A 14431-nucleotide genomic window follows, 5' to 3' on the forward strand; every position below is an offset into this window, starting at 1 on the left:
GGCTGTGTGACATCAGCGTACACAATATGTTCTGTTTTGACATCCATTTTCAGAGAGATACAGTGCTGTTTTGGTGTGGACGGGAGCACGAAACACAGACAAAACCTTAGTTTTTAAAATATATATTGATCCGTGTGGACAGGGGTCTGAGGAAAATCTAAACATAGCACAAAAAGTAAGGATATTTGTGTTTGTGGTAGATTACTTCTTTATTGTAGCAATGCTTAATGGCAATAAATCGTACACCGTTGGAGCCTGTTAATTTTGCTTTTAAATGGTGCCACATTTGTAAGGAACATGCATTTGTGGGAGGTGCAGTAGAGCTGCGTATGTGGGTTGTGTGGGTCACTCTGGCACTAACAGCACGCCCAAGCTGATCCCACAAGTGTTCAATGGAGTTGAGGTCAGGAGCTGGCAGGCCATTCCATCCTCTCCACTCCCACAGTTTGGAGGTAGTCTCTGATAGACCTCACTCTGTGGAGGGAGCGTTGTCATCTTGGAGGATAGAGTTCGGTCTCAGACTGTGGAGATATGGGATTGCCACTGGTTGCAGAATTACATCTCGATATCTCTCTGAATTGAGAAGCCTCCAATGACGACAAGCCTCATTTTTCCAGTGAGAGAGATGCCGCCCCACACCATCACACAGAACAAGCTATTTAGGATTGGCAGAGAGGATTTGGCTAATTTTTTATTGGTGCAACCCACGTACTCAGCTCTACTGCTCCTCCCACAAATGCATGTTCCTTACAAATGTGGCACCATTTAAAGGAAAATAAACAGGGTTTCCAACAGATGTATTGCCAAGAAGCACTGTTACAACAAAGAAATCATTCACCAAACACAAGCTTCCTTACTTTTTTGTGGTATGTTTACATCTTTGATAGAGCTAAACAATCATGTCAGTTCAGCTTCATCATCACTGAGCGCCAATGCTTCATGATCTACAGGAGAATCTGTCTGTAGAACATTTTTACTCCCACCTGAGGAGCAGTACGGATCAATCTAGAACCACATGTCTCAGTCTGTGTCTCACTCTCAGTCTCAGTCTTCGTGCCCAGGTCGGTTGCTCGTGTACAGAAGTCAGTGGTCAGGCCTCACAAAGACTGAAATACGAAAAAAAAAAAAAATAGTTTTACAAGTGTGTGGGAGTGTGTTTACAGATGTGTCTTTCCAGAACACAGACATGGCAGCTCGTTAAAATAACAGCTGGACAGATGTTGAGGGAAAAACCAGCAGAGACAAAAAGGGAGACTACAGAGAGAGAGAGAGAGAGAGAGAGAGAGAGAGAGAGAGAGAGAGAGAGAGCAGACACTTCTGTAGTGGTTCCACGTGTTGGGGGTGTTTCTATGTAAATGAGGCTCTGTGTGTGTGTGTGTGTGTGTGTGTGTGTGTCTGTGCGAGGGACTGAAAGCTGGGCTCTGGGTCGTGTTTTCCTGCCTGTGTGGCCCCCTCCGCTTCCTCCTCCTTGCTCTGGATGGTAACGTCTCTGTTTGCCGCTTTCCTCTGAAACAGTGCAGATGGCAGCGAACTCTGAAGTGAGCAGCGACTGCGAGGTATGTTTGTCTTCTGCACACTCGTCCAGGTGAGGGACATGGTTTCTGCTGTGAGTGAACAGGTGGACTGTGTCACTAAAGGAGAGGCCCGTTGCTGATAGAGTGGGACGTTTTTGACCTGATGTTTCAGCTCCAGAGTTTTAATCAGCGCCTTGTTGACCGTCTCTGATTTTATTAGAAAACTACAAACACAGAGCCACTGTCCACTCCGGTCACTCTGGAGACTGTAGTTCATCTGTTGCTCTGTATACATTCTTACCCCCTCTTCACCCTGTTCTTTAATGATCAGGACCCCCGTGGAACAGGTATGATTTGCAGTGAGTGGCCACAGGGTTTAAAAACTCCTGCAGCTCTGCTGTGTCTGATCCACTCACATCTACTAGGTGTCCTGCAGGAAGACAAGTCTGATGTGATATTTATTTTCACATAAAAGTTTTTTTGTGTGATTGTGTGTGTAAGTTTTCAGTTTTGTTGGTCACTTTTGTCTAGCTGAGTATGAGAAGAAAGCAGTAAGTGTTTCCACACCTGAGATTCTGTGTGAGAGGCTCCTTGTGTTTTTAACTCACTCTCTCTCTCTCTTACACACACACACACACACACACACACACACAAACGCACTCCCTGCCTTTATTGGTCAGTCTAACAAAGAGCCCCGCTGTGTCCTCTTGAACAAGCACTCCATTCACTACTCTTCACACGCAGAGGCTGCTGGCACAGTGAGCGTCGCGCCCCACACTTGCGCAGACTTGCGCTGCTTCACACTGCTGTTGCATCTGGCCCATACACACACACACATGCATCCACAGCATCCACACACACACACATGCATCCACACACATACACACACACACATGCATCCACACACACACACACACCAGCTAAACAACACATACAACACCATCCAAACATTTGTTGATATCTCTTTTAATGATTTCTACTACTTTAATGTTAACACAATGCTGACGCAGACATTCAGCTTTACACTGGTAGTATGGATTTGCCAATAAAATGGGATGCTCTGGAGCAGCTGCACATGAGCCTAACCTCACCATGCCAAATGCAGAGACACCTGGCATTGTACTGTGAAGCAGTGGAATCCAGTACCTTTGGGATGTGTTGCAGTGGATCTAGAACGAATCATCCAACATCAGCACCAGTCCAAAAGACCATCCCACACTGTGGCCAGAGAGTTTGCTGAGTTTCCTCCACTACAGATTCCCTACTGGGCTCTACGTCTGCTTTTTGACCAGGTAAATTTGGTCCTGATCCCTGGAACTGGGTTCTTTTATTAGTCCTTGCTCTCTTGGGGTTCAAACGGACTAAACCAAACGGACTAAACCATGACCAGCGCACTGATTGGCCAGAGAGAGTTGTCACTCTATGCCACGCAGTGCAGACATCCAGCACAAACTTGCCATCTGTAAAATCTCCAAGCTACACCAGAGAACACAATTGTTTTTATCTGCCTCACCATGGCAGCTCGAAAAATGACACTGTGGTCTTTTGAGGAAGTTCAAACACTTCTTGTTTCGGTGCCGAAGAACACATCCAGTGAGAGGGAAAAAACAAACTCTACTGATCTGTAACAGATGACGAAGCTGTATTCATCCCAAAGAACAACATGCGAATACACAATGAGTAAACACTGCTTAACGTTACCGCCGCCGTCGCTGTGGTTTCCAAAGCCCACTGGTCCCATTAGAGATGGGGTTTTAAGATGACAACGGATACATTTCGGAGGGAAGCTGTGGGAGTTTAAAATCAACCAGGGACCAAGCAGAGTAGGGACTATACAGTGGAAATGTGGCATATACCTAACAGTCTGCATGGATGTGGCTCTGTTACTGATCATCAGCACAGCTGGGGTTATTCTCCTACGACCGAATCACAGTCGCACTGATATTCAGTAACAGCACCCCCTCCAGAGGAATATTCCTTAATTATCCTACACTAGGCTTTCTTTCTGGAACTTTCCTGACAGGACTTTTCTGACAGGTAATGTTTTTTAGCATTAAAAATATCAACTGTGAGAACACACTGCTCGGGAAGCAGGAGTGCTGTAAAAACACCCTGATTCCGCTCTCTGTGTCGAAGGGCGCTTTCACCATCTCCTCTCACCCCAGTGTTTCAGCTGGAGATGAACAGGGTTCCCACGACCAAGCAGAAGTAGCAAACATGGTGAGATGTTCTGGAGAAGTTAACTTTGAGGACCTCTCACTGGTCAGGCCACCACACGCCATCCAAGCTTGGAATAAATGAAGGCTATTGTTATCATAAGCTTGGTTGTATGTTTACAGTGGTCAGTTGAGTTGTGCGTGGAGTGAAAGGAACTGCAAACATGTCCCACATCCCACACGGCTGCTTCCCAGCCTCTCGGTTCCCTCAGCGTTGATTTCAGCTGCACAATGGGGCCTTTGAGACGGTAAATCAGCCAAAAACAAACCCCTTGTGGGTGGAAGTTGTTGTAATATGCTTGAAACAATGCTTTGCTGCGTTGGTTTGCTTGATGGTTTGTTTTAATGGTGCATGACGGTGAATTCCTGAACTGTGTAGCTCACCCAATCTCTTGTGTTGTGGTTAAATTATTGTGTGTGTTCATATCTAGCGATAAAGCATGACAGTGCTGGGGAAACCATTTCACAACAGCAGCACTGCTCTAGAGAAGTGGTCACCAACCAATCGATCGCGATGGACAGGTCGATCTCCAAGACCATGCAAGTCGATCTTTACAAATCATGGCTGCTTCAGTTATGGCATTTAAGTTACTATAATTGCGCCATTTTGTACCCGCAGTGATTCGCAAGCTACTTAAGCAGGGACATATAAAACTGAGGTCACACAGGGTTTGTGTCTGTGGACACTGACCAATTGTGGTGCTGCTCTGTCTCTGCCCGCTCTGACCCGACACGGCAGGAGCGCTGACGGTTTCTGTTTCATAACATGAGATATTACACAAATATTTAATTCATTCATTCATAGTCTGAAACCGTTAATCCAGTTCAAGGTTGCGGTGGGTCCGGAGCCCACCCGGAATCACTTGGCGCAACAAATATTTCATGTGAATTACAAATTACAACATAGAGCGTGTCACACTGTACTCTGGTGTATTGTCTAGTTGCGCTACTCTGTAGAAACGTGTTTCCATATTGTCTTTTCTCTCTTTTAACCCAAAAAGGTTCTGGACCTTTCTGGTCTTGAAAACAAATCTTCTGCTCAGCTTTCTCTTGCACTTAATGTAGATGACCATACTGTCACTGCCAAGGTACCGATAGTTAACATTTTTCATTCAAATTTGATAAAATCCGGGTTTATTTTTGAGTCTACAAAACCTCCTTGTTTGTCTAACACTCCACCATTAGTTTCATCATGATATAGTCACATTTATAGGGGACTGCAATTCGTGACATAGTCGCAAATGTTCTACATTTTATGCGACAATATCACAATCATAAGTGAATGGGTAATTACCAAACAAACACTTATATCCGTGCCCCGTGTTATACGACAGTAACACGACAACTCCTCCTCATTATGATGTCATTACCATCCGTTAATACCACAGTCTTATTTTTATTTACGGGAAATATAACGTTACTAATTCATTATTCGCTAAAATATCGAAGCAAATAACAGTTAGAGAAATGTCCTTTTCAGTGTTAACTCTTTGAAAATTAGTCAAAATAACGTTAAGTGAAAGAAATGTTCTCGTTAGAGTTAAAGCTAAAGTAGGACACCAATAATAAACATTGTTTAGGAGAAATATTATAATAAAATACTTTATGCCTTTGTTGGAATAAGATTCGCATTATGCCTTTTTCTATGTTATATCAGTAAAGACTGTAATGAGGAAGAGTTTCCTGTTACTGTCACATAGTGTTTCTATGGTAATTACCCATTCACTTATGATTGTGATATTGTCACATAAAATGTTGAAAATATGTGACTATGTCACGAATTACAGTCCCCTGTATATGTGACTATATCAGAGTGAGTGTGAGACCGGGTTGTATTATTGCAGCATGTTTGGGTCAGTGAGGTTTTGGATGAGTTATTAAAGTTCGACACAAAAAACTAGCTGGACCAGATGAGTCGGACCCTTTTTTGTTTTAGACTGGCAGGTTTAATAGTTGCTGCTCAAGTTGCCTGATCTCTATATCGCTTTATAAATAAACAATTGATTAACTACCTTGATGCTCATAACATTCTAGCTGATGCTCAGTCTGGCTTTAGACAAGGTTATGGATGTGTCACTGCCACCCCTAAAAATCCTTAATGATATCATTTCTGCTTTGGATGCCAAACAATATTGTGCAGCAATTTTTATTGATTTAGCTAAAGCTTTTGACACTGTTAATCACACGATTGTAATTGATAGACTGGGCAGCATTGGAGTTTCAGATCATTCTCTAGCATGGTTTTCAAACTACCTCTCAGACAGGGTTCAGCGTGTGAAGACGGGAGCAAATCCTTTCAGATACTTTCTCAGTTAAGAAAGGTTTTCCTCAGGGCTCAATTTTAGGCCCAACATTGTTTTCCATTTACATAAATGACATTGTTTTCTCTGCTCTGGACTCATCCATTCACCTTTATGCTGATGATACAGTTCTTTATGCTGTTGTAATTAATTCACTCCAAGATTTCAGCAAGCTTTCTCCACCTTGAATCTTCTGATAAAAACCACCAAGACTAAGGTTATGTGGTTTGGCAAGAAGGGTTTTGTACTTCAGATACATCAAACTATTCTCACTTTTGATGGCATTAATAGGTTACAGAATATAAATATTTAGATATTTAGGTTATAGACAAAACTTTGTCTTTCTCAGTTCATATCAGTGACTACAGTCTAAGTCTAAAATTGTTTTTTTATACAGAATGCCTGCCTCCTTAAATCGCTCAGCTAAATTAATCTTAGTTCAAATGGCTATCCTTCCTATGCTAGATTATGGTGATGTAATATACAAGATTAAGATTAGCCCGGTAAGATTAGCCAATAAAAGCATCCTGCAAAAACTGGATATACTTTATCATTCTGCCATTCGTTTCACTACAAATGCTCCCTTTAAAACTCAAAACACTTCTCTTTACTCGTCAGTAAACTGGCCGCCAGCCGTTGTTGGCTTCTGTTGTTGTTGCTTTTCTGTTGATTTTGTTGTATATAGATTTGTTATGTGTCTCAAAAGGCTTTGCATTTTGCCAGGCTGCCATTGTAAATAAGAAGTTGTTCTTAATGACTTGGCTGGTGAAATAAAAGTTAATTAAAATAAAATGTACTTTTATTAGTACAGCCGCATAAATAAAAGGTAGGATATTTGGGTAGGCTACAAGAAGTATATCAGAAAATGCTCCCAAAAGAAGTATAAGCAAGAGGTATGCACAGCCTAAATCTCCTTATGAGGGCAAAGATAAGGTGATTTAAGGTCATTTCAGTGAATACGTTGATTATACATGTGTAATTTTGTTAAGCTGCTGTAGGATAGTTATCAATAGCTAGTACAATATGTCAGAACACCTGTTTAGCTCTTACAGACAGCCTCAGGCACTAAGTTCCACCGCAGCCAACACTCAGCTGTACATTAATGAAGTAAGTAAACAGTTTAATTTTATGTTACTGGAGGCGATGGGGACATACACAGCTTGGTTTTGTAAGTAGCCAAAGCCTGGTCTTTATGCTGGTAGATCTTTCGTTTGTTCAGATTTCAAAAGGAGATCTTGTACGTAAAAAGGTTGGAGTGTATTTACACTTTTTGTCTTGTTTTCTATGAGCTGCAGTTGTATGATTGCTTTTAAGGGTGTTTTTTTACACCTGCACTTTGTAGTCTGTACACCTTTGGTGCTATTCGTTTGTGCAGGTATGAACGCAGTTATCGCACTGACCAAAGCAACCGCACCAAAACCCATGAAAGGAGGTGGTCTCAGTCCAGTCCCAAACGAACTCTGGAGCAGTTTGATTGTGCTGAGAATGTGATCCGTCCTCGATCCAACCCAAATATCAGGTGAACTCTGTAGCAAGGTGTGCTTTACATTATGGGATGGTGTAGTGCCCATATAATTGTCAGTGCTATAAACAAGTGAAATTGATTGTGCCGTTGCTCCATATTAAATTTCACAGAAACATGAATGACTACACAACACTGCCCCCCCATACAGGTGCAACCAGTAAGTGATGAGAGTGTTCTCACATGTTTTTTTTAGTGACGCATTTTGTTGCGCTTTGATTTATCACTGTGTGAAAACAAACTAAACTTAGGGGAAAACGCTCCAAGTGTACAATCTCGTGATTTGAACTGGACCAGAACAAACGAACTATAGGTGAAAACACCCTCTGGTTTAAAGTAGCTGCTGGAATCCACTGAAAAAATGCATACATTGTGCTGTACAGACTTAACTTTTCACAAACATCACTGGACTCCCTGAATTTTGAGGTCATTAAAGGGTCAGAATTTAAATTCCCTACTGGTGTGGTAGTTAAGAGGCCTGGGCAGACTGAGTAGTTGTTGTTGTGTATGAGTGCTGACTCCTCTCAGTGCAAAACTCATTTACCTTAAAGACAACATAGAGGATTCTGGACATCTGTTCTCACAGCAAAACAAACTTCACCTTATTTACATAACTCCTGAAGCTCTGCATCTATGAAGGTGGAATGTTGTGTTTGAGTAAGAAGTGACTGTGTTTTGATTTAGCTGAAATTTAATTTGTCGATCTTTTCACTGTTTGAATTACCACAGAAGGTCATTTGTAACTCGAGCTGTTTAGTTTTGTAGCACTTTCAGTCTGCGTTTACTTGCATGGAACATTAGCTGCCAGAGTCAGCTCTACCTTAAGTAATGTAACTAAATAGGTAAGGTAACAAAAGTAAGTCAGTGTTACCCACCTATGGAGCAGGAATAGAGCCACATCCTGATCTCTTTTCATGATTTTCAACATTCAGAGTATCTCCACCATCCAAACGTTTCCACATGACTCCAAATAGCTCAACCAGTAATGTACAGAGAAAAAGCATGGGCCAGTTTGGACTGAGACATTTAGTTTGTTTCCCATTTACAGAGCCAGGGCTGCATACAAACACTGGAGCTTTTTCTAGCACTTTTTCTATAAAAGGTATTTTGAATTAAAACATCACCTTTTAAATGGAATTGCCAGATTATTTACTAAAATTGACAAGTTTCGGAATATTTTAGAAGACTGTTAATTGAAATACTGCAGTTAAAATGTCATGTTTGTCTTGATTGTGGTGGGTTTGCTCTTGGGGTGTAATAATTATGCTTAGATGTAACTTCATTCATTAAGACATGTTTTGTTTAACCAAGGTGTGAGAGACCAGTGATTCCCGGCAGCGTATTCTCATCGTAAAGGAACCTAAGCCCTGGAATCCCTACTCCAGGCAGGATGTGAGAATTCAGTGGTGTCATGAAGAGATTCCTGTGAGGTCTTGGAGGCCATTTACTCCTTTTCCTGAAATCTGTTAGATGTGTATCGCAGAGTTTAAACCACAAGCTTATTATTTTGTTATTGGCCTCAGCACTTATTTAGCAACTGCTGTATGGAGCAAGTGCTGTGAACACTCATGTGTAGGTTTTACAACCATTAAGAGTGTGAGGTGATAAAGAGATACAGCGTGTTTCACCAGTTTATGGAAAATGACATGGTTAAGATATAAACATGTTGTGAAATGCTTTTAGAGAAAAAAGCGTCAGAGTCAGAATGGCTCACAGTGGCAGTGATGGTAACCAGACGTCAAACCACTTTAAATGACCTTGATTACACCTCCACAACATTCAAATGTATAAGATTTTCCATTTAAATGTGGTTGTAGGCACATCTTTTCGAACTCTGCACACTCAGTGTGTGATGTCGGGAGATTTTCCACGACGTGGCATGAGGCTGAATCTCACAGGAGGATGGTTAAGGAATTAATTACAGTAAAGATGCAGTCCAGCTGATGCTGCTTCGGCTCTTTGCTCTAATGCTGAACTCATTACAAATGCTTTTTACAGAGTTTGGCCACCAATGAAATGAGGACATAATAGTGGAATACCCGCTGCACTCAGAGGGCTGGGTAGAGCTGCAGTAATCAATGAGATGAGCAGAGTCGGTCAGATGCTTACGGCATCAGTATGTTTAAGTCCACGCAAGCATCGCTGAAAATTCCCTGACCAAGCGTCCATCAAAAGCTTTTTAAATGTAATTAGAGCTGAACACACGTTCTCAGCAAGAAGTGTTGTATTTGGTAATGAAAAAAACACTGCTGATTTGACCAGTTAAGAAGCATTCCAGAGAAATGGATTGTTTTTTTATTCATTCATTCATTCATTGTCTGTAAGCACTTATCCAGTTCAGGGTCGCGGTGGGTCCAGAGCCTACCTGGAATCATTGGGCACAAGGCGGGAATACACCCTGGAGGGGGCGCCAGTCCTTCACAGGGCAACACACACATTCACACCTACGGACACTTTTGAGTCGCCAATCCACCTACCAACGTGTGTTTTTGGACTATGGGAGGAAACCGGAGCACCCAAAGGAAACCCACGCAGACACAGAGAGAACACACCACACTCCTCACAGACAGTCACCCGGAGGAAACCCACGCAGACACAGAGAGAACACACCACACTCCTCACAGACAGTCACCCGGAGGAAACCCACGCAGACACAGGGAGAACACACCACACTCCTCACAGACAGTCACCCGGAGGAAACCCACGCAGACACAGGGAGAACACACCACACTCCTCACAGACAGTCACCTGGAGCGGGAATCGAACCCACAACCTCCAGGTCCCTGGAGCTGTGTGACTGCGACACTACCTGCTGCACCACCGTGTTTTTTTTTTTTCATTTTTGTCGCTCTTTATACACGTCACAACTTCCAATGTGCGACACCAGTCACACAGTCAGTCAGTGTGCAGTTTCTTGAACTTTCTGACCGCTGACTGCACGGCGCCAGTGAAATAATGACGGCACACAGAGAGAGGACAGCGTTGTTGTTTGCTGCCAGTGAATAATTTAAGTTTTTTCCCCATTACCACAAGGACTCAAATAGACATTGAATATTATGTTGCGCCTGCTGCTTTAAGCAGCAGCGCGCAATATATTGTTCTTCTTAAGTCATATTATTATGTTGCGCCTGCTGCTTTAAGCAGCGGCGCAATATATTGTTCTTCTTAAGTCATATTATTATTTTTATTATTTTTATTATTCCGCGTTTCCTTGTCCGCCTAACTAGTCCCGCAGCTTTCGAGCTATCGACTCCGTTCCACCTGGAAATCGTGCGTCCTATAGCGACGATGTGGGCTTGTATACAGCTTTCCGATACCCGCACTCGTTCGTCCGCTACACTCGTTTATCGCTCCGTTTTTCCCCAGTCATTTCTATGGAATTAATTTTCAAAGTGCTCTAACTCTGTCATTTTTCAAGCTACGGACACGGGATTTCAGACGGTCGGACCCGGGCGTACCGGCTCCCGTCACTTCCGTTTTCGGAATTTTTGCACTCATCCTTCCCTTTCTATCACTCCTTCAAAATCCCTCCATTTATTTCAATGGGAGGCTCTTAGAGTGGGTGACATCATACACTGTAGATTCCTTCTCAGAAAACGGGTTTTTCACTTTTCAGCCGAACAAATCGCCATAACTTCCTCATACTTTCACCTAGAAACTTCATTTAAATTTTAAATGGTAGAGAAACTTGTCCTTTCTAATACCTCTAAATTTGAAAATTATTGAAAATACGGTTTTTGAGTTATGAATTTTTGTTCGGCACTAGGGACGGTTTCGGCTCCCATAGGGTTCAATGTATTTTTGGAGCAGCTCAGAGTGCGGTTTCTAAAATTTTCTCCTGTTTTTAACTCGTCATAACATGCTCAATTCTCACTTAATCTGCAAATTTTTTATACCATATCGATCCCCAGACTCTCCTTGTCGCAACGGTATATACGGTTAAGTGATGTGAGGAAAACTTTCCGAGCTATAAGAATTTGTTCGGAGGGTGGGTACGCTCCCATAGGAACCCATTGAAATTATTTTTTTTCTTTTTCAATTTTCTGCCGAACATTTCACCATAACTTCCTTATACTTTCACCTACAGACTTCATTTAAACTTTAAATGGTAGAGAAATTTCCCCTTTCTCACACTTGTAAGTTTCAGACCGTTTGAGAATACCGTTCTTGAGTTATGAATTTTTGTTCCACACTTGGGAGGGTTTTCCTCCCATAGAGCTCAATGTATTTTAAGAGCGGGTCTGCACGCAGATTTTCAAAACTTTGCCTGTTTTTAACTCGTAATTACACCATCAATTCTCGCTCAAAGTGCAAAAATTTTTACACCATCTCGAGCACCAGACTCTCCTTGTCGCTACGGTATGCTTCGTTCAATTTTGGTTGGGAAAAGTTTTCGAGCTACGGGTGATTTTTTGGAGGGTGCTCCACCGGTCGAAATTCATTGAATCATGAGTCTGTCAGTTGTATTCTGTGAGCGTGCGTGTGAGAGAGAGAGAGGGGGGAGGGGCAGTGGCAGAGGCAGAGACCGAGGGGGAGAGGTATGAAGGACAGACATACATAGGCAGTGTCTAACACTTTAAAGGTCATTTTAAGGGGGACGTCTTAATTATCCAGGGTTTCTTAAGGTGGAATTTTTTTTTAGAATACCTCATTCACAATATACTGCCTGTCTTTTCGACATTTTAACCTTTATTTCAAGTGGTCATTTTTAAAGGTGGACGTCTCAATACAATTGTGGGTTTCTTAAGGTGGAATTTTATTAAGGTGGTATTTAAAATGTATTGGCCATCTTTTTGGCTTTGAAGACTCTTTTGGCCTGCAATGTGGACATCTCAATACAATTCTGGGTTTCTTAAGGTGGAATTGTTTTTAAAGGTGGAATTCAAAATGTATCGTTTTCCATTCACGCCCTACAGAGCTCCATAGAGTCCAATGTAAACTGCTGTGGGAGAGTGCTCCCTTAACATCCCACTACCGACAGCTTAGCAGTAAACTCCTTCACCATAAGCGTCGCCTAGTGACCCACGCGGGTTTACCGTATCGAGGACCTCGCTTTAAGCGGGAAAGACGCGGATCGGGGGGCGGGGCTTTAGGCGGCGCAACATCTCGCGTTTCCTCCTGGAAATGCAGACCTCTAGTGTTACGTTTGCTGCCCTTCATTCTGAGGATCGTTCATTCTTGTCCGGTTAACTCCGCCCACAGTTTTCGAGATATAGACTCCGTTCAAAGTTTGTCTCGTAGAGCTGCCCTGTGGGATGCGGGCTTGTATACAGCTTTTGGAAAAGTTGCATAGTTTTCGCACAGTAAGCATTTGAAGTTTCATCTTTTCTCCCATAGGAATGAATGGAAAAATGTCCATAAACTTTTGTCAAACTTTCAAACTGCTGTCACACGGTCAGTTTTCGAGCTAGAGACACCAGAACTCAAACGGGCAGACCCGAGGGTCCACGGTCCCACCACGTGAAACTATAGGCCGATAGCCCACCCGCTTCATGACCTTTGACCCCGTTTTCCTACACAGCTCCATAGAGTCCAATGTAAACTGCTGTGGGAGAGTGCTCTCTTAACATCCCACTACCGACAGCTTAGCAGTAAACTCCTTCACCATAAGCGTCGCCTAGTGACCCACGCGGGTTTACCGTATCGAGGACCTCGCTTTAAGCGGGAAAGACGCGGATCGGGGGGCAGGGGTTTAGGCGGCGCAACATCTCGCGTTTCCTCCTGGAAATGCAGACCTCTAGTGTTACGTTTGCTGCCCTTCATTCTGAGGATCGTTCATTCTTGTCCGGTTAACTCCGCCCACAGTTTTCGAGATATCGACTCCGTTCAAAGTTTGTCTCGTAGAGCTGCCCTATGGGATGCGGGCTTGTATACAGCTTTTGGAAAAGTTGCATAGTTTTCGCACAGTAAGCATTTAAAGTTTCATCTTTACTCCCATAGGAATGAATGGAAAAATGTCCATAAACTTTTGTCAAACTTTCAAACTGCTGTCACACGCTCAGTTTTTGAGCTACAGACACCAGAACTCAAACGGGCAGACCCGAGGGTCCACGGTCCCACCACGTAAACTTATGGGCCGATAGCCCACCTGCTTCATGACCTTTGACCCCGTTTTCCTTTCACGGCCTACTGAGCTCCATAGACTCCAATGTAAACTGCTGTGGGAGACTGCTCTCTTAACATCCCACTACCAACAGCTTAGCAGTCAACTCCTTCACCATAGCGTGGCCTAGTGACCCACGAGGGTTTCCGTACCGAGGACCTCGCTTTAAGCGGAAAAGACGCGGATCGGGGGACGGGGGTTTAGGCGGCGCAACATCTCGCGTTTCCTCCTGGAAATGCAGACCTCTAGTGTTACGTTTGCTGCCCTTCATTCTGAGGATCTTCATTCCTTGTCCGGTTAACTCCGCCCACAGTTTTCGAGATATCGACCCCGTTCAAAGTTTGTTTCGTAGAGCTTCCCTGTGGGATGCGGGCTTGTATACAGCTTTTGGAAAAGTTACATAGTTTTTGCACAGTAAGCATTTGAAGTTTCAACTTTTCTCCCATAGGAATGAATGGAAAAATGTCCATAAACTTTTGTCAAACATTCAAAGTGCTGTCACACGGTCAGTTTTCGAGCTAGAGACACCAGAACTCAAACGGGCAGACCCGAGGGTCCACGGTCCCACCACGTAAAACTATGGGCCGATAGCCCACCCGCTTCATGACCTTTGACCCCTTTTCCATTCACGGCCTACAGAGCTCTATAGAGTCCAATGTAAACTGCTGTGGGACAGTGCTCTATTAACATCCCACTACCGACAGCTTAGCAGTAAACTCCTTCACCATAAGCGTCGCCTAGTGACCCACACGGGTTTACCGTATCGAGGACCTCGC

At 43.2% G+C, this 14431-nt stretch overlaps 1 protein-coding gene across 3 annotated transcripts in view; it reads left to right on the top strand.

The window, feature by feature from the left end:
• The first annotated feature begins 1452 nt into the window (after positions 1-1452).
• LOC136677914 (septin-4) overlaps positions 1453-14431 on the top strand; it is a 49083-nt gene continuing 36104 nt past the window's right edge. For all 3 annotated transcript variants that reach the window (XM_066655620.1, XM_066655621.1, XM_066655619.1), the window contains exon 1: positions 1453-1556. In XM_066655620.1, the coding sequence (XP_066511717.1) occupies positions 1521-1556 (36 nt within the window). In that variant the 5' untranslated portion in view covers positions 1453-1520. The remainder of the gene's footprint in view (positions 1557-14431) is intronic.

This window comes from Hoplias malabaricus, chromosome Y (genome assembly GCF_029633855.1).
Source record: "Hoplias malabaricus isolate fHopMal1 chromosome Y, fHopMal1.hap1, whole genome shotgun sequence".
Lineage (NCBI taxonomy): Eukaryota > Metazoa > Chordata > Actinopteri > Characiformes > Erythrinidae > Hoplias > Hoplias malabaricus.